This window comes from Solanum dulcamara, chromosome 5 (assembly GCF_947179165.1).
Source record: "Solanum dulcamara chromosome 5, daSolDulc1.2, whole genome shotgun sequence".
In the NCBI taxonomy this organism is placed as follows: Eukaryota; Viridiplantae; Streptophyta; class Magnoliopsida; order Solanales; family Solanaceae; genus Solanum; species Solanum dulcamara.
In genome coordinates, this window is record NC_077241.1 from 23,180,405 (window position 1) to 23,201,039 (window position 20,635).

The following is a 20,635-nucleotide window of genomic DNA, read 5'->3' on the forward strand; positions in this document are numbered from 1 at the left end:
CTTTAAGGAATTCCCCCCATAGTGTCTTCTTTGATCTGAAAGTCCACCATTGTTTATATTGGAAGGATAAGCACACATCCTCTAATTTTTTAACACCTATACCACCCTCCTCATAAGGATAACTGAGAGTATCCCAAGAGGCCCAGTGATATTTTCTTCTTTCAGTATCCCATCCCCAAAAGAAGTCAGCAATTAGTCTTTTGATCTGATTCATGGTGGTCTTGGTAGGACTGATAGCTGACAACAGGTGTATAGGAATGGATTGCAGCACTGATTTCACCAAGGTGACTCTACCTCCATAGCTTAACATTTTAGTCTGCCATCCCCTGATCCTGCTTAGAACCTTAGAAACCATACTAGAGAAATATATGATCCTTTGTCCTCCTATATATAGGGGACAGCCTAGGTAAGTGATTGGGCCATGAGTGCATTTGTATCCTGTGATCATGGTGACCCTTTCCACCACACCAGAGGGAGTATTCAGTGGCATCATGGTTTGACTCTTATCTTTATTGATAAGTTGTCCTGAAATAGCTTCATACAGTTTAAGAGTTTTGGTAATCAGTGTAAGTGAGAAGTTGCTGGTAGATGTGAATATGATCACATCATCTGCAAAGCTCAAGTGATTTATTTGAGGACCTCTTCTTTCCATCTGGAATCCTGTATATAAATAATGGTGATGAAGATTGTTGAGCAGTCTAGACAGAACTTCAGCTCCAATGATGAATAAAGTAGGGGATAGGGGGTCTCCTTGCTTGAGACCTCTTGTAGAGTGGAAGAAGCCATGCCTTGCACCATTAATGATGACTGAGTACCAATTGTTTGACATAATCCTCCAAACCATATCAATCAACACTTCTCCAAACCCCATTTTCCTCATGACCATACAAGTGAATGACCAAGAGACCCTATCATAGGCCTTGGCCATATCCAGCTTTATCACCACATTATCCCCAGCCTTTGGTCTCTTAATATTGTGGATGATTTCTTGAGCTAACATTATGTTCTCAGAAATACTCCTACCTTTAACAAATCCAGATTGATTATCTGAGATTAGCTGATGCAATATAGGAGCAATTCTGAGGCTTATCAACTTAGAAATGATCTTGTTAGTGAAGTTGCTGAGAGAAATAGGCCTGTATTCTGATAGGCTGTTGGGATGCTCATTCTTGGGAAGTAGAGCTAAGCATGCGGTTAGGGTGAATGTTAGATTTCCTAATATTAGGGAGAGATATGATTAGCAGCTAAAAATTATGTGTTGGATGAGTTATCTAGATTCTCATTAAAAAATGTGAACTTGAAATTCAAAGATAATTCATATGCAAAATATTGCTTTGCTGATCCTATAAATTAATTAAATTGCAAATGCTTGGTAAATGTCCCTTGAAGGACAGTCTATGCCAAATTAGAAAAGTGATATACCAATCGGTTCCAAATATAAATCTCCTCGAGGAAGGAGATGAGCAAATTATCAGAATGGTCATGCTAATGAGGCAAATATTTTAAAAGAGCATTATGACATAATACTTCATAAAACTTTGGTAAAGGTTCAGATATATGAAAATGATCAAAAATGAAGAGATCTCGATAAATTATGTCATATTGGAACCGAAATCAAAATGATCGTCGCCAGTATCTTTGATATAATGTGACGCTCAACATTACAAATGGTAATGAGGATCTTGATTTTAAATCTGTCAAATAATGCGGAAAAATAAATAATTGGTCAATTAAATATGCAATTCAAGTATTTTTATTTACTTGAAAAGTGATGTTTTGGACTTATAGTCCATAAATTAAGGTATGATGTCAGAGGGGTACAAATAAATTATTGTGCAAAAGTATAATTGTAAAATTTAAAGTACTGCTTGTGCCTTGTGGCATAAAATTATTTCTCAAAGGTCCTAACATTATTTATAGAGATATGTTCTCCTGTGGTAAATGCAATAACGTTTCTTTCAATTTGGCAATAGATGAAATACTTGAATACGAATAATGAATTGTTGTCATGTTTAGCTAGATGGTGAAGATTAAATGAAAATTCTTCAAGAATTTAAAAAGGTCTTAAAGTGATTTCATTGAGTACCCCAATGATTGTGAGATCGCTTAACATAAAGAAAGATTAATTTTGATATTATAAAAATGATTTGAACATACTATGTCTTCGTGAAGTTGATGCACTTATTTATCATACTATTATTATTCATGAGATAATATGTTTATTAATGTGGAAGCAAGAGACAATTCACGTTGAGATATTTGATTGGTATCAAATTGGTATAAATTTATTCTTTCTAACCAATATTGTGAAGGTTCTATTGGTTATATAAATGCAAGGTATTACATGAAGTCCTATCTTCAAATAATCTATTTGCATATGAGGGTACTGTCATATTATCAAATTCTACAAGACTGTCAAAGCCTGACCAAGATACTAGCAACTTATAAAGCAAGTGGCTCAACACATAAGAGATGTATGATTTTCTTTGAAGATGGGATTCCAATATTATATGACAATGTCGCTTGGATAACTCAAGTGAAAGAAGAATAGATCGAAGGAAAAAAATATGCACATTTCGTCAAAATTCTTTTCAAGAACAATCGTCGATGGAATTTATACAAGATTGATATGCGTCATCTCTGAAATGTTAAGTAATTTTTTCATCAGGGGTAATAAATACTCGCTATACTCTTTTTTCCTGCTTAGGTTTTGTCCCAATAGATTTTCCTAACAAAATTTTTAATGAAGCAGCAAACAACGCGTATTACATGATATTCCCATAGGATTGTTCCTAGTAAAGTTTTAATGAGTCATATTATTGGACATCCAAGGGGGAGTGTTGTAAATATTTTATATTTATATAGATGTCCATAACTTCAAGGTGTAACTACACCATTATATGTAGTAACTCCCACACCTCCATAACCTCCCCCTTGATCCTCCTCCATAACTTTCATGGTTAATGCCTCCATAACTTTCATGGTTAGTGTCATGTGTATGACTAACCTTTTGTATGCCTCTATGTAACCCTATAAATAGAGGCTTTAGAGTTCAACACTTGAACAGTTGGTAGAATAAGAAAGTTTCCATCTCTTTTGTTTTTCTATTTTTATTGCTCTCTTGTTGTAGTATTCTTGTCTTATTTGCTTTGATTTTACAATAAGAAAGTATTTTTTTTAATTTAAAATAATTTTTTTTCATATAAAATATAAGCTCATGGATCAGATTTTATATTATAAATAATAAAAAATTTAGATTATACTTACTTCCTAATAGTAATTTGAAATGATGACTTCTTATCATAAAAGCAAGGGTAACGGAGTGTCGTATATTTGTTAAACCCATAAAAGTGGTGCGATAAAAATATAGGAAGTCTTGGGGCAGTAGCATTCATACACTATAAAGTATAAACCTTCCCACCCTTATCATCTCATCACTTCTATCTCCTTATCCCTTCTGCCATGGCCTCTTCTTTTTCCATTATAGGAGTTTCCTCAATTTACCAAACCAATCCTTCACTGGAACTTTCTCGAAGACCCATCGCTAACCCTCCTTTATCTTTTCCTGAAAAATCCCATTTTCATGTTCATGTTCATGTTCGTCTCAGACGTCCTTTTCTGGCTTCTGCTGTGGTAACTCCTAATTCTTCGGTGCTTAGTGAAGAAGCGTTTAAGGGAATTGGGGGTTTTGGGAAGGATTCTTTGAATGTTAGCGAAAATGAATACGAATCTGAGATTGAGGTTGATGATGATGAATCAAATGAGGATGAACTTTCTGTTTCTAAACTTGGTTTACCTCACAGACTTGTTCAATCTCTTGAGAAGCGTGGAATTACTCAACTTTTCCCAATTCAGGTTCTTTATCTTTATCTTGTTAACTGTTTAGTGCAATTTTTTTGTTTGATATCCTAATGGTTTTAAAATGCTACCTTGTATTTCAAAAGATACTGGACCGTGCACCAACCTGGCTAACGACCTACACCTTATGTTGTCTTTCCCTTCAATTTTTTTGCATAGAGCTTCTTCCAACTTGTGACCTATATTATACTAATGAGCAACACTACCATTGCAATATTACACTAAGGCTCACCCTCAGATACAGTGGGGGAGGCAGGAATTTTATCAAGGGTGTTCAAAAAAATTAAACAAGCTAATCACATCCATAAATAAATGGGTGGGGTCAAATATACCTGTTTTGCAAGAAGCAGGGGTCTTTCTACAAGTTTTTCAGTTTCTTTTGAATTCTCTTCAGCTCCTGAAAGTGCAAATGGAGAGCAAACATAAACTTTTACATTAAAAAGACTTAAAATAAACACCAACTCAAAGTAAAAGCACTCTTCCTCCACAAAAAAAATTTGACATGAAATGGCTTCAAAACAATACAAAAACATCCTGAACAATAGAAATTATTATATCTTGATATGTAGTACAAAACATAGTGATAATTACACCACCTTGAAGGGGGATTAAGAAACCAAACACGCGAATAAGCCTATCAAAACACTGTTTTACAATTGAAATGCAACTACATACACTATTACAATTGTATTCTACGAGGTTTCATATCTTGAAATGTCTTAATAATAGCATCATTAGAAATACTATCAAATACATCTTTTTATAAATAAGGAACCAAAAAACCACTAAAAAAATCATCACTCATTTGGCTCCGCAAGTCATTCTTGATAATCTTCATTGCCGAAAAAGCTCTTTCAACGGAGGCAGCGACAATTGGTAGAAGTAGAGCAAGTTTCACTAAGAGGAATACCGAAGGATAATTAGAATGTTTCTTTGTCTGAACTAATCTTTTGGAAAGATCACAAAACCCATTTAGATGCGGGAGAACCTTTTATCAACGTCACAAACATCAACAATGTAACTTGCAAGTTGATTCTCAAGAGCACTCAAATTAGATTCATCAAAGTCATCCAGAAATAATTCTGCCATTCTCATTACTTTTTTGATGTCAAAACTTGAAAATGAGTTAATTGGATTTTAGCAAGCAGTTCCATGAAGCAAATCGGTAGTCATCTCATCAAAACGATCATTAAGTTCTTGAAGTTGCCAATCAATAATATTGCAAAACACTTCAACACAATAATGATGTTAGATTGTATAGTTAGCAAGTTTTCGTTGTGATCTTAAAGAGCTAACATATGGCTCCTCAAAGTTAGGTATCAAAACATCATGTTTGCTACAAAATGTAGATACCTTAGCAATAAGAGAGTCTCGTTCATCATCCCTTAAAACTTGCAACCTTCTCTTTGCTACTTCAACAAGTAGCATGGCATTTGTAATATTTTGCTCCTTTTTTTGTAAGCATTTATTAAGCTCATTTGTGATTACTAAGACATCTCTCATCAAATGCAACATGAATGCAACCTCATATGTTCGGCAAGCTTCGAGGTGTCCCATTGCCTTAGCTCTTTCATCCAAATTTCGTGCATCAAGAGCAAGTGATTCAAGAACATCAAGAATAGAGCCAAACATAATAATAAAATTATTAAAGGATTTATAATGAGATCCCCAACGAGTGACACAAGCTCTTGAAAGACCAAGTTGTTGATTCAAGCCCCTACCGGTTCTAAGTTCATCCATATCTAATGCCTCTTTAATTGTTTCTTTTTGAGAATCATGTAATTCATCCATACGTTTAAAAGAAGATCCCAATACATTTAAAATATTTGAGACCAATACTACAAGTTTTCCCTCTTCAACACACTTTTTAGAGACCCCAACAAGAGTTAGTTGAAGTTGATGAGCAAAGCAATGGATGGAATGAGCCGATCTACTTTCTTGCCTAATCAACATTTTAAGGCCATTGATCTCACCCTGCATATTGCTTGCCCCATCATAACATTGTCCACGCACACTTGATGGACTCAAAGAATGTTGAGCAAGTAAATTAACAATTGCCTCCTTTTGAGATGAAGCACTAGTATCTTGAACATGAACAATGTCAATAAGTTGCTCCATCACAAATCCCTTTCTATCAATATATTGAAATACAATAGCCATTTGCTCCTTGCGTGACACATCAAAGGATTCATCAACTAGTAAGGCAAAGTAATCACCATTTAATTCCTCAAGAATAGGTTTAACGTCTCTATTTTACATGCACTCACAATATCTTTTTGAATCATTGGAGAAGTCATTTGATCATTTTGAGGAGTATGTTCTAGTACATAATCACAAATTTTATCACATTTTTTTGCATATCATGAGAGAATTTCTAGAAAGTTACCCCTACAAAGTGATGATTTAGATTCATCATGACCTCGAAATGCAAATCCCTGAATTATAAGAAGTCTTACTACAACAACCGAAGCACTTAAGCGAATCCAATATCCATACTTGAGTTGATTAGATTGCCTCTCAAATGCAAATTGAATTGACTGCCGTTGTCGTAATAAATCTTGACATTTCTGTTTTGACTGATTATGTATGCTATTTGGTAGACCAATATGTTTGTCAAGACTACTCTTTTTATTCCAACTCTTAAACCCAACACTTGAAAATACTTCACTTCCTCCTTGATGAATGTTATGGTATTTAAATAGATAACAATACAAACAATAGACTGCATCTTTACTAACACTATACTCCAACCAATCATGATATACACCATCAAACCATTCATGATTAAAACGACGTATTGATCCAGAAATATTTGTTTGAGGATACTCATGCACTGCTAGACGAGGTTGGCAAGGACCATTCAAAAGGTATGCTCTTCTAATAACATCACGATGATTTGGATGATAGTTCAATATTGAGATTCTTTCACCAGGATCAAACTTTAAAGAACCCAAATCAAATTCTTGAGAAGAATGTAACAATACTTTTGAATAATTAGCATTTTCTTCTTGGTTAGATTGACTATGACTATGAGAAGCTAAACTTGATTTCAGAACTTTGGTGAAATACTTCTTCACTGAAGCTTGAGACTAAATCGTAAAGTAAGAACTCAGTTAGAACTTAAAAGAATTAAACACACAATAGTAACCAAAATAAGATTTCCATAAAGATAAATAAATACTTGGACACTCCAATCTAGCACGGTTAAAGAGCATTATATTAGTACCCAATGATAATATGACTTAATTTTCACTTCTAGAAGAGCTGAAATGGTACTTGATTATTTTCTAAAAGTTTAAGTAGTGTTTTCTTGATTATTAAACTACGTTTCTCTTTTACCCCAATTTTAGATTAAGAAAAATTTATGAAATCAGCCCAAAAGAATTTGAAACTTTCATGGAATTAGTGAACAAAATTGAAACTTTCATATGAAAAAAATAAAAAATTGTGAAGAGCGGTGAATGTCCAAGTTAAATCTGTCAAATAAGAGAGCACATCAACAAATAACAAAATCAAGATATATAGAAATCTGGTAAAAAATAGAAAGAAAGGAACCAAAAACTTACCGACGTAGCCATGAACGGAGACGAGAGCAGGAACTGTGGAAAAGGAAGTGGACTTTATTGAGAGATTCAGAGGCCAATGGGAGAAAAAAATGAAAAATGGAAACTAGAAAGATCCCTAGAAGAAAGGGTTTTTTAATTTTGACTTTGTAATTAGGGAATAATATAATATATCCCAATCAGCTTATTTTGCACATTTCATTATTAAAAAAAAATAAATTAAAATGCCTAAAACTAAACTAATGAAAAAACATTGTTACCCAGGCTCGAACACGCGCACTGCGCCTCCCATAGTGCAAAATCCTAAACCCCATTCGCCACTAAGCTAGGCCTTTGGTATATGTTCAAGGGGTTCAATATTAAATATATACCTATAAACCAAAAATTTGAACTTATATATACAGTGTAATTTTCCGACGAAGGGGGTTCGAATGAACCCCCGGACACTACGTATATCCGCCCCTGCTCAGATATGTGACTCTTATTGTACCATCTGCAAAAGTAGCTGGCCAACAATTTAGAATCTGCATTTAACTGTATTTAGTGGTGGTGGGGGGGTGTAGCTCTAGCCCGGACACATGGTATAGTTGCCCATTTGGTCACGGTGTCTGAACAACCTCTTTGCAGAACTGCAATGGGAAGGCTGTGCGCGATATACACCCATTCTCCTTAGCAGTGGCGGAGCAAGGATTTTTATTAAGGGGTGTCAAAATATAAAATTAAAAAATACGTACTGCTATCAGGATAGAATACACAACCTCAAGCAATTTTCGCAACCCCTTAACCACTACACTAAATCTTCAACATGTGTCAGAGGTGTCAGCATTTGTATATATATTCATTAAACCAAATTTTAATCTATATATACAATGTAATTTTCCGACAAAGGACACTTTGCCCGAGGGTGGCTCCGCCCCTGCTCCTTAGCACTTGTGTGTGTGTGGGTAAAGCCCTTTATTCAGCTGTATCTAACTGAAATATACCTAACTACCCATATAACATCTGTAGCATGCATAGACATTATCATAAGATGCTAGTTTTCACTGTGGTATGCAGCACAAGTCATTACACGTGCCAAACCCTCCATGATTTGGCGTACATGCTGATTCGGTGGACTATTTTCTGTGATATATTTGTCGTTGTTTCTGTAGATTATTGGAACCAAAGGTGATTTTGAATGAAAGTAGGACTTTTTCACTGCAAATAGAGATAGATAATCCTAAATCATATGTTCTTACTATGTAGAGAGCTGTTCTACTGCCAGCACTGGAGGGTCGGGATATAATTGCTCGTGCAAAGACAGGGACAGGGAAGACACTTGCCTTTGGTATTCCAGTATTGAAAAAGCTTAGTGGGGATGAAGAAATGAGAAATACTCAGAGGTATAAGTTTTATCATGATGGTTAGAGTTTTTGTTATAATTGTTGACGAGTATGCTAATTTTCTCTTTCAATTTCTAGACGGGGACGACTTCCCAAAGTTTTGGTACTTGCACCTACTCGGGAGTTAGCCAATCAAGTTGAGAAGGAAATGAAAGAGTCGGCACCATACTTGAACACTGTCTGCATATATGGAGGTGTTTCTTATGCTACACAGCAAAATGCACTTTCCCGTGGGGTTGATGTTGTTGTTGGAACTCCAGGTAGACTTATTGACCTGATAAACAATAACAGCTTGAAACTGGGGGAAGTGGAGTATTTGGTCCTCGATGAGGCTGATCAAATGCTCGCAGTTGGATTTGAGGAAGATGTTGAAGTTATTTTGGAAAAACTTCCACCACAGAGGCAGAGCATGCTTTTCTCAGCTACCATGCCTGGCTGGGTAAAGAAACTGGCTAGGAAGTATTTGAACAATCCTTTGACAATTGACTTGGTAAGTCTTCGTTCTTTCTCAGTGTTACGTATCATCGTCCTTCTTGATTATGATATCATCTTGATATATGCAGTACTTCAATGTGAATGATCTCTAGCTGCTCTTTTTAATAGCAAATGCTGTTGTTTTCTGATTAGAAATAAAAATTGTCAGTATATTCCTTACTTTGTGCTCATATAGATTTATAAATATATATATAATTTCTTTTCTTCCCAGGTGGTTGTCTCACCTCTTGTTCTTTCCCTTCTTTTCAAATACTTATTTAGGTTGGTGATCAAGAGGAAAAGCTGGCAGAGGGGATCAAGCTTTATGCTCTATCAACTACAGCAACATCAAAACGAACTATACTCGGTGATCTTGTTACAGTATGAATTAACAGCCTATTTTTGTAGCTTTTTTCCACTGATGCAGAATTCAGAGCTTTAGAGTTTTGCTTTAAACAATTTTCAGGTTTATGCAAAGGGTGGAAAGACAATTGTTTTCACACAGACAAAACGAGATGCTGATGAGGTCTCAATGGCATTATCAAATAGCATTTCTTCTGAGGCACTGCATGGAGACATTTCTCAACATCAGAGGGAGAGAACACTGAATGGATTTAGGCAAGGAAAATTTACTGTGCTAGTTGCGACTGACGTTGCATCTCGTGGTCTTGATATACCTAATGTTGACTTAGTAAGTTCATACATATACATATATACCACCTTAACAAACTGGACTTCTTTATTTTTAACTTCTGTTTTTTATGGTACGGTTTACGTGGTCAAAATATTGGGATTTTGGGCGTTTATCTAGGTGAAAGGAATGCTTATGACATTTTGTAGCTGAGAGTCAAAATTTGAGTAACAGAATCCATTGGTTTTGTTAGAAAGCATGCAGTTGTCACAAATAGGTTGTTGCATATTTTGACTATTTGATTAATTGCCTAAAGCTGTATATAATGACGACAATGTTGAAGAAAAAATGGGGTTGATCAACATAATTCTAATGTTATTGTATTTCATAGATATGATATTGTCAAACTTATTATTCTCTCTGTCCAGCTTCTCCTCGTTCTCGTTCCCCTTCGTTTGAAAATTTTCAATTTTTCACTTCTGACTTCTGAAGCAGATCTTGGAGAAAACTAAGTTTTATGGAATATCTATATGAATGTAGAATTTCTGCCACATTGAGGTGATACCCTTCCAACTGTGTTGTAAGGTGCTTGCGAATAGGATCATTACAATCATAAAATCAGTGGTAATTCTTTTTTTTTTTGGGATGGGTGGGTGGGTTGGGGGGGGGGGGGGAGTGGGGAATTGATGTTGGTATTCATTATACTCCATCGTTTGCCAATGACCAGAATTAACTGTTTGGATCTCTTCTGCTTGAAAAGTGCTGCACAGTCACTTGGACATTGAATTTCTGATATTATGCTCTGTTTATGGGCATCAGTTGACAATAATAATCCTTTGGATCCATCCTCCCTTTTTATTTAGGTTATCCATTATGAACTACCCAACGATCCAGAGACTTTTGTTCATCGCTCTGGTCGAACGGGTCGTGCTGGAAAAGAAGGCACTGCTATTCTGATGTACACAGGTAGTCAAAGGCGAACTGTCAGATCTCTCGAACGTGATGCTGGGTGCAAGTTTGAATTCGTTAGTCCTCCATCTGTCAAAGAGGTTTTGGAGTCATCAGCTGAGCATGTGGTGGCTACACTTAATGGAGTTCATCCCGAATCTGTTGAGTACTTCACTCCAACTGCACAACAGTTGATGGAGCAACAAGGAGTAAATGCCCTTGCTGCTGCACTTGCTCTTTTGGGTGGGTTTTCCAAACCGCCATCTTCTCGATCTCTACTAACTCATGAACAGGTATGATCAGTTATTGAGGTATTTATGTTGATTGATACATCTTATTCGTTGCCTCTGTTATTGATGGATATATGTTGATTGATTAATCTTATCTGTTGCCTCTGTTGTTGAGATACTTGTGTATTGATAAATCATAATGGTTGCCTATATCGAGTCAATCAGGGATTGAAAAATTTCTGCTGTACTTCCTCTCTCTCCTTTATTCACCCTTTGTGGTGTTGCCAACTGATAGGCTTCTTCCGTATGCAAGTTATAATGGCCAATTCAATGGTCAAGTGAGGTGCTGAAGTGATCCATCATATATATTGCTCCTACCTCTATTCATCAGCTATTTTAGCAGTGTTCCCTTGTCCTAACCCACTCCTGGGATGTCATAGTAATTGACGCTAATATCCTCATTGTGGTGCAAAAATGTAGTATCAACGAGTGATATGTTCATTCGAACTACTGCAAGCCCACTCAGCAGGCCTTGTTATTTGGGTGAGTTCCTTGGCCTGCAAGTGGGCCATGTGCTTGGCCTATTCAACTGCCCAAAAGTCATACCTAGTTTGTTGATGATAGCTCCCCCAACGTCAAATATGCTTCTCCTATTTTTTCTCAACCGCTAATTTGGGTCTTTCCTCACTTGATGATGCCAATCACCGGTGATGCCAATCGCCGGATGCTACCACTGAGCTCAAAATGCTAGTACAAGTAACCATGACTTGAGATTTTGATCCATCTCTTTTCACTTTCTTTAATGCCTCCAGTTATAAAGTATATGCCCATTGCATTTTTTGTGATCAGCATTTTTACACTGCAGGGGTGGACTACATTACAGCTGACACGTGATTCTGTATTATCCCGAGGATTCCTGTCGGCAAGATCTGTTACTGGTTTCCTCTCTGATGTGTATTCACCAGCTGCTGATGAAGTTGGCAAAATCCACCTAATTGCAGATGAAAGGGTGTGTAGCCAATATGCTGATGATTTTGCTATATGTTTCACATTGTTGACGCCCCTAGGGAGATGTGTTCTCTTGTTTTCTGATCCCCTTCATAGTGTCTTTTCTCTAACCAGAACCATTTCACGTATTTTGAGCTCAGGTTCAGGGGGCCATTTTTGATCTTCCTGAGGAGATTGCTGCAGATCTACTAAATCAGGAGTTACCACCTGGAAATACTATTTCCAAGATTACCAAGGTTAATCTGCTTCTTACTATGGTACTTGTATATATTCTGTGACTTAGCTGCACAGTTTATATTGCTGTTGACTCTTGAATTTGAGGCAGGCTAGTAATCTTTGTGATCCCGTGTCTTGCAGTTACCTGCTTTACAAGATGATGGGCCAGCAAGTGATTTCTATGGGAAGTTTTCAAGCAGGGATTCTAGGGGGACACGGGGAGGTTTTAGAGACCGTAGAGGCAGAAATTCCCGGGGTTCTTCTAGTGGTCGTTTCTCTGATAACGATGATGATAATTGGGGGAATGACTTTAGGTCGCGAGGTGGCCGAACAAGAAGGGGAGGAAGTGATTGGCTCATCGGTGGTGATAGGCGCTCTAGCAGGTCTCTATCTGGAGGAAGCAGAGACAGGTTTGTTTCTCATCTTAACGGGCACTCAATTTAATATGATTCTTCTACTTTTGTTGTATATCTAATTCTCTACTTCCTAATCAACTTGCTCTTGTTTGAATTGCATCATTAGCATAGTCCTGGGACTTTAATCCAGTTACTGCTACCTTTTTATAAAGGAAAAACAAAACCCAGTTACTGCTGGCATTATTTGTATGATGGGACAGATTATCAGAATTGTATTGTTAATTGCTAAGATGGTCATTGTCACCACCGAAACTTGGGTAGGTCGTGACCAACACTTAGCGAGCATCTGCCCTCAGTAAGCGAATCAGCATTCATAACAAGAAGCTTAATCCAAATGCCATAACACAATTTATCATGATGGTGGAAACCATGTCTCAGCAGTACAACGTGAGAAAATAATGAAAGCCCATAATCCAACAATCTATTCATGGAGCATATAATACCGTCTGAGTTATAAAATAACTCAATATCATAGCTAAGAAAGCAGAAGGTAACGACCTTCATGAGGAGTGGATGGCTCACCTCAGTAGCAAGAACATTGGATTCCCCGTTGTAGTATTAGCTAAGTAATCTGCATAGAGAAGTAAGTGGCGAGTCACAAAGGGCCAGTAAGCATCATCGACCTGTCCTAAAAGCCCGGGTAAACTCATTATAATATAAAGAGTGCATATGAAGATGAATGCATGTAGATAACACAATCCATGAAATCTATGCACATGCCCATATACCATAATACCCTTCGTCAATACACATGCCAATGCATGAATGCAGCTGTCTGGTGGCCAATCTCATCGTCTCACATCTTCATCATATACTCATGGTATTATCCTCAAGGTGCGTTAGGCCTCATACCTGATGTTTTACCCTAGAAAATGGCATGAAATCCCGATATCAACAAATAGTGTGCGAGTCTCATTCACAATGTTTTACCATCTCAAGTGGATCTCCCATGGACGAGACATTAACATATTATGCATCATATAGTGCAACTAACATGCTTATGCTCTGTGCAATGAAAACACATAATCAATGCATAAACATACTCATAAGAACATAGTGTATATAACAACAACAACAAACCCAGTGTATACCCACTTGTGGGAATACACTGGTTTTGTTGTTGTTGTTATTATATACGCAGGCTATACGAATACCCGAATGCCTTGGACATAATTTACATTGTGTCCCTGCTCCCCACAAGAATAACAAACTTCCGAGCTCCTCTTACACTGACCAAAGTGGCTTTTGTAATAATCAACCGATGTTGGTGGGGTCCATGGTAGAATGACCCATCACGTCTTTGATTCTGCGGCCTCTTTTGGGAGGAAGGAGCACTGAAACCACTATCTACATCTTTTACTGAGATCTCACCATTATTCAAACCATCGAATTCTCAATTTTGGATGTTAAATCTATGAATATCTAAGTCAAGTATCGTTTTGAAGACTAAATCTTGTATAAATCAATGTGCATATTAGTCCAAAATAGTACCAGGGATCATACCTTCATAGATTGGGATTCCCTATCTCTCCCCTCCCCCCTCGTTTCTCATTGGAGTAGATTCTTCTTATGCTGAAGCTTGGCAAGCATTTTAATTGCCTATTTCTTCTAATTGTTGCGAGCCACAAACCAATCCTTCTTCACTTATATTGTAATATGTTTTTGTTACTATGGTGTTTGGATTGGCTTTTTTAAGTAGCTTATAAGCTAAAAGCTAAAAACCATAAGTTGGCAATATCCAATTTTTTGGCTTTTAGCTTCCTTTTTTTTAAATTTTGTTGGCGGAAAGTAGAAGCTTAAAAGCACTTTTTTTCTTTCCCAAACACCTCCAAAAATGAAAAAGAGCTTAAAAGCTAAAAGCTACTTGAAATAAGCCAATCCAAACGCCCTCTAAATGACATAAATAGCTCAATCTTTAATTTGGGTTAGACTTATTTCGGTCCTTTATATATAATGTTGGGAATAAATAGTACTTTATCTTTGTACGAAGTGGACACTCTTGGTACAAGGTCAGAGAGAAAGCCATTCACTAATGGAAAAGCTGCTAACTAATGTTAAAAGTTAACGAAGTAGGGTTACATAAAGAGTTACAGAGTCGTTAAATCTCATGACCATTGAAGAGTTCAAAATTCCATTCAGAAGTGTTCCTGTTCTTATTTTCTTCATCATCTATATCAAATCTGACTATTCTTGAGGTGCATCCAAACTTTTATCTTCCCTCTTGGTCCTCTTGCTCACCTACTACTCTCTCCATTTGAGGATGAAAAAGAAATTTTCAGAAAAATTCCAAGTAAGAACCATTCTTGAAGAATGATTCAATTTCTTTCCCAACAAGATTATGTGCTAAGGATTTAGCTTTACAGAGACTCAATCTGATTTCCAATTTTGACCCTTCTTTTTCGGCCTCTTAACCAAAATTGAGAAGGACAACTGTCACAACCCAAGACTACCCTCTAGACGTGACACGGTACCTAGAGTCCCGAGAGACCCTAAGCTAAACCATATGGCATAAAGATAACATACATAACTGAAAAGTGGAAGTAAAGCATGAATAGTCTAAAGAGTCTCATTTCATAATAGACAAAATCTGGAGACGTGCAGAAATCTAACTCTTAGTATGAAAGCCTCTACTAACATAGGTGAGTTGCTAGGAGATGTCCCTAGCTCACTCGAACATCTAAAAACTGAAGTATAGTCTAAAATGAACATAAGAAAACATAGGTGGCATGTCGCCGAAGCATGAGAATTCACCAAAGTAGTGTAAGCTGGCAGGATTCAATACTAACCAAGGCTCAAAGGATGTACGTCAGAACCTATATTATGAGGCAATATAGGCAGAAGTATGCGGTCAGTAATATGGAATGTACTGGGTATGGAGAACATGCATAAACATAACATAAAGGAATGATGAGTCTGGAAATATGCCAATGCAATGATGAAGTAAAACATGACATAATCTGTAAGCTGAGTCACAAAACATATTACAAGGTCAATGCAATATTCTGAAAAGAATCATAGTCATATCATAAGTCTTTTGTGGGAGGTACCGTTAACCGACATAAACTATATGAGCTATAACATGGAGTCCAGTGTACTGCTCCTAGACCGAAAAGAGAGTGCCCTATTTGCCAAGATAAGGACCATAATCTTAAGCTTAGGTGGATCCACTAGCTATAGTCAAGCCTCAACTAGTGGGTGACTGACTAAGGAATCAAACCTCAACTAGCGGGTGACTGACTAAGGAATCAAACCTCAACTAGCGGGTGATCCGTTTTACTCCTACGGTGGCACGTAGTTATGGGACAAGGGGATTGCTACTAAAGAACTCTGCCTCTACTAGCAGGTAAGCCTTCATCCCAAGTTCGCTCGGTGCTAAGTAAACTCCCTAACGGGAATCATTTATAAACATATCATATTCCTAATCTTTGAAATGGTAAGAATCTAGTAATACCAATTCATTCATAACTTTTAGATCATGATTTCATAACATACTCATACGAGACACTTATCTAAAACATCTAAATCATGATAATCTTTCATAATGAGAGTACTTCAATCGGGAGCATTCGATTTCATAAAACATACTTGATACTCTATCTAAAAGCATCCTTGATTCATAGTCTCTTCAATTCTTAATGCATGCATATCATAAAACTTGACTTCATATCAAAATCACTTGTATAGCATGAGGTCATGTAAATTCAATGTTTTCAAGATTATTTATGATATAAATTCAATGTAAATTCAATGTTTTCAAAATCACTTCCATTTTCCAATTTCTGAAGTTCTCTTTCACGATGGCTTCAACGGACCGTGGAACCTCGTACAGTTTGTGAATGGCCTAGTGAAAATCAAAAAGTTGCAAACTTTTGCACCAGATCTGATATTTCCCCTTTTTACCAACTTTTCCACTTCCGAGGTGTTACAACAGCTCTCAGTTTTTCTTGGTCTCAGTTGCTATCACAATCACCCTTCGAATAGGAATTGCAAAGATGATTGAAGACGTAACTATGAAAAGTTTGACATGAGTGAATGAAGGCATTGCTGTTGGGCACTGTGAAGAACAGAACTCGAAGCAAGTGCCATTTCTAATCTATGTCTGTCCAGTTCATAGTATAAAAGAAAAAAGAAATAAAGAAAAGACTAAAGGTCTGATTTGTTATTCCGGACAATGATAATAGATTTGTGTCCTTCAACAGCTGAGAGAACAAACCATTTACTTAGAGTAGAAAAGAGTAACATAATTAATCTTCTTCAGTTGATATCCCCTAAAATTAGTCGAGGTGCACGCAAGTTGGTCCGGACACTACAGTTATTAAAAAAAAAAAGGTCATGTTTCTAGGTAAAATAAGATAATCACAGTTAGCGCCTTTCTGTTAGTTCCATTACTGCTGTTAGTTTTTCATGGTACTAGTTGGCTTTTCCGTCCATAAATGTTCTTTCGTTTATTATTTTAAAAGAAAAACCTTGGACCAAAAGGGTTCAAATTTAGTGAAGATGAAGGACTATTTATGTCCAATGTTATATGTAAAGGCACCAAAATAACTCTACCCCTATACTTTACATTTTTTTCTTTCTTTTCTTACATTCACCGTCTGTAACATTATATAAGTTTTGGTTTCTATTGCAGAAGCTTTGGTGGTGCATGTTTCAATTGTGGGCGCAGTGGTCACCGAGCATCTGAATGCCCTAACAAAAGGGACTACTAGGTGTGTAGGTTGCCTCATCCAGTTTCTGCCATCCCTGAACATGTGATTGTATGCAGTATTTCCTGACAAAGCCAGCAGTGAAGATAAAGGAGTTTGAGTTTAGGTGATGCATATGAGCAACAGAAAGATCGTACACTGTTCCCTCCAGAAAACACCATCTCCTCAAAGCTTCACATGGCCCTACTGATGATTGATAGATTTTCTGTTTCTCAAGCATGTAATCAGCTCCCAGTTATTTCTCCTAGTTTATTGATGTTGTAGGTGAAGTGAGGGTAAGATATATCAAACCTTAAGTAGAAATGTGTCGGACTGCAGATAGTCTCCCCAATTTATATCGTATCTTTAAGAAACAGATGCAGCTTTTGGTGCGGGCTTGTCGAATGTGCTATATTATTGTAAGCAAGGTTCATTTTATTTTAGTAGGAGTAATACTTGTGGTACCACTGAATTCTGCATCCTCATTGTCTCAAGCTTGATGCATTTGGCTTTATCCAGTTAACACTAAGTGACAATAGTAAAGTATCCTGTTTTATTATAACTTCTCTCCACATGCATATTGTTTCATTTTTGTAACTTACAATATATATATATATATATTGATACAGAAAGTACAATAGCCACAAAACAAGAAGCTCGAACAAAGACTAATTACCCTAGAAAAAGGCAAACAAAAAGTAGATTTAGATGAAACTTGTATACAAGGAACGATACATCTAGACAATATAAAAACTGAACTCATGAAGATTGAAGAAATATATATATATACACACTAGTAAAGGCACAGGCCCAATAATATTGTGCTTAATATTTATGGAATATTTTTTTATTATTTCACGATTAAATTTCTTAGGTCATGATGACATCTACCACACTGTGCTGGTAAGTAAGCCTAATAACCTTTACAACAAAAACAACAACAACAAACCCAGTATAATCCCATAATGTGGGGTCTGGGGAGGGTAGAGTGTACGCAGACCTAACCCCCACCTTGAAAGGTAGGGCGGCTGTTTCCGAAAGACCCCCGGCTTTAAGAGAGGACAAGATAAAAGGTCAGATAGGGGCAAACATATAGAAAACAAGATGAAAACAGGAATAGCAAAAGGGGAAGTCCTGGTAGAGTGGTACGGGAAGAAAGAAGCATAACTACAATAAATAAATAAATAAGATAAGATAGGATAGATAAGACGGTCAAAGTACAACGGCGCCACAACTATAAACAGCAATACAATGCAGAAATCAAAAGGCAATAAACAATGGGCAGAACTACAACTACTATGGTGCAAAAGATGAATCACTTAGCCTTTAATCCTAATCTGAGACCTCCACAAAGTAATAACCTTTGTATAATTTTTTTTATATATATTTAATATAATTAGTTATTAATTTAATTGACTAGTTATTCTTTATATGTTTTTAAGCTAATTGGATGTATTTTACTCTTATCAAAATTGTTTACGTAAAAAGGATCATACTATTTATTTTTATAAGACAAATCAATTTAGGAGTTTATTTAAATTAAAATTATTAATTATATTTTTAAATGAAAAATCAATTTTATTAGAAGTTTATTTATTAAATTAGAATTATTAATCATATTTTAAAATTTTAGTTTTGATTACTATTACTTTATACTGTTATTTAATGATAAAAATAGTATTTGTTGAATGTAAATAATAACTGATTTGTTAAAATAGATGGAGGTCATTCAGAATTCGCTGGCTCCAGAATGCGGGGGAGGGGGGAGGGGCGGGCTGGGGGCTCCAGAGGTGCTGCCGTAGGCGACATAAATTGCCCACCCCGCTCCCGATAAAAAAGAGCGTGCGAGACTTCGAAGGGACATTCACACTTTGATTCATGAGCAACTTCACGAGAACATTGTGAAAGGGGAAAATGGTGGTTGTCCGTGCACTTTCCGAAAAACTCGCGGGGAAGGAAAAACGAGCAGTTTATGCTTTAGTAGCTACCGTTTCACTGTCTCTAGTATTCACAGACTGCAGGGTACTGACATTTTGTAGATGTGGTTCGATTATTCCTATTTGTCTCTATATAATGGTGGGGAGATATTGAAGGAAGGAATCAGTGGATTGAGGAATGAAAGCTCAAAGACAAAGAGAACCGGGCTTTTCCAAAGAATTACTGTAGCTTTCCCACTCCCTTTGATTATCATTTACAAAAAGGTCTCTTCCACTTTCCTACCAAATCTCTCTCTATTCTGGCACATAAATGAAGGGATCGAAGAGATTATGAAAGATCATGTTCACTAAGAAATGACCCAAAATTGGATCTTGGTCTGAGATAGGGTGACATACCCTAAGGGTCAAGGTGGAAGTGTGAGTGCTAGTAGCCCCACTTTTCCAAAGTATACTGTCATGACCCAACCCCGTAGGTCGCGACTGGGGTCCGACCTGGACCCCCCGTACACATATCTATCAGCTGTGGTCACATTGAACTATAAATAAAACAATATCATGTAACAGAGCCCCACTGGGCGATAACATTTACATACACCTGTAGCCCTTTTTGTTTGTATCACAATATGACAGGGCACGCAAGCCAACAATGCTGCCATAACATAACAACATATACAATATATCATATAGACCCAGCTGAACCAAACTGACATATACAACCCACATATACATGTCTGCAGACCTCTAAACATATAAATGACAACATATGGCAGGACAGGGCCCCCGCCATACCCCTGAATGGATAAAACAATTTCTATACATCTGTGGACAGTATCAAACCTAGGCCCCGATACAATGGAGCCTCTTCCAGCTGAGCTGCATGGAATCCTATGCTGACGGACTCCCAAAATCTGTATCTGTACCTGCGGGCATGAACGCAGCCCCCCGAGAAAGGGGGTCAGTACGACACATGTACTGAGTATGTAAAATGTAACATAATACACTGGAAGCATATCTGAGATAGAGAAACAGGGGATAAGATATCAATTCAAAAACCTGTACCTGTACTTTGTGAATTACAAAAACATGCATGTTCGAATCATATCATATAGCCGGCCCTTTCGAGGGTCCGGTGAATCACCTTTGTAAAACCATCATGGCCCCAGTGCCATCACCACCTTATTACAACACATCATCATATATCTATACACGTATCCTGGCCCTCTATTGAGGGACTCAGGGAATAATACAGTAAATTGTGCACGAGAACATATCCTGGCCCGGGACTCA

The 20,635-nt window shown here is 36.9% G+C and overlaps 1 protein-coding gene across 1 annotated transcript; it reads left to right on the plus strand.

Moving 5' to 3' along the window:
- The first annotated feature begins 3,371 nt into the window (after window positions 1–3,371).
- Window positions 3,372–17,973, plus strand: LOC129889095 (DEAD-box ATP-dependent RNA helicase 3, chloroplastic). The gene is made up of 10 exons (XM_055964231.1): window positions 3,372–3,855; window positions 8,667–8,803; window positions 8,882–9,293; window positions 9,560–9,658; window positions 9,744–9,968; window positions 10,772–11,149; window positions 11,952–12,095; window positions 12,235–12,330; window positions 12,452–12,720; window positions 17,357–17,973. The coding sequence occupies exons 1-10, from the start codon at window positions 3,463–3,465 to the stop codon at window positions 17,433–17,435; spliced, it is 2,232 nt and encodes a 743-aa protein (XP_055820206.1). The 5' UTR covers window positions 3,372–3,462; the 3' UTR covers window positions 17,436–17,973.
- The last annotated feature ends 2,662 nt before the right edge of the window (window positions 17,974–20,635 follow it).

Coding starts and splice junctions, on each gene's coding strand:
- LOC129889095 (XM_055964231.1), top strand. CDS start 3,463: ATGGCCTCTTCTTTTTCCATTATAGGAGTTTCCTCAATTTACCAAACC. Junction 11,150..11,951: donor CTCTACTAACTCATGAACAG/GTATGATCAGTT, acceptor TTTACACTGCAG/GGGTGGACTACATTACAGCT. Junction 12,096..12,234: donor ACCTAATTGCAGATGAAAGG/GTGTGTAGCCAA, acceptor TTTTGAGCTCAG/GTTCAGGGGGCCATTTTTGA.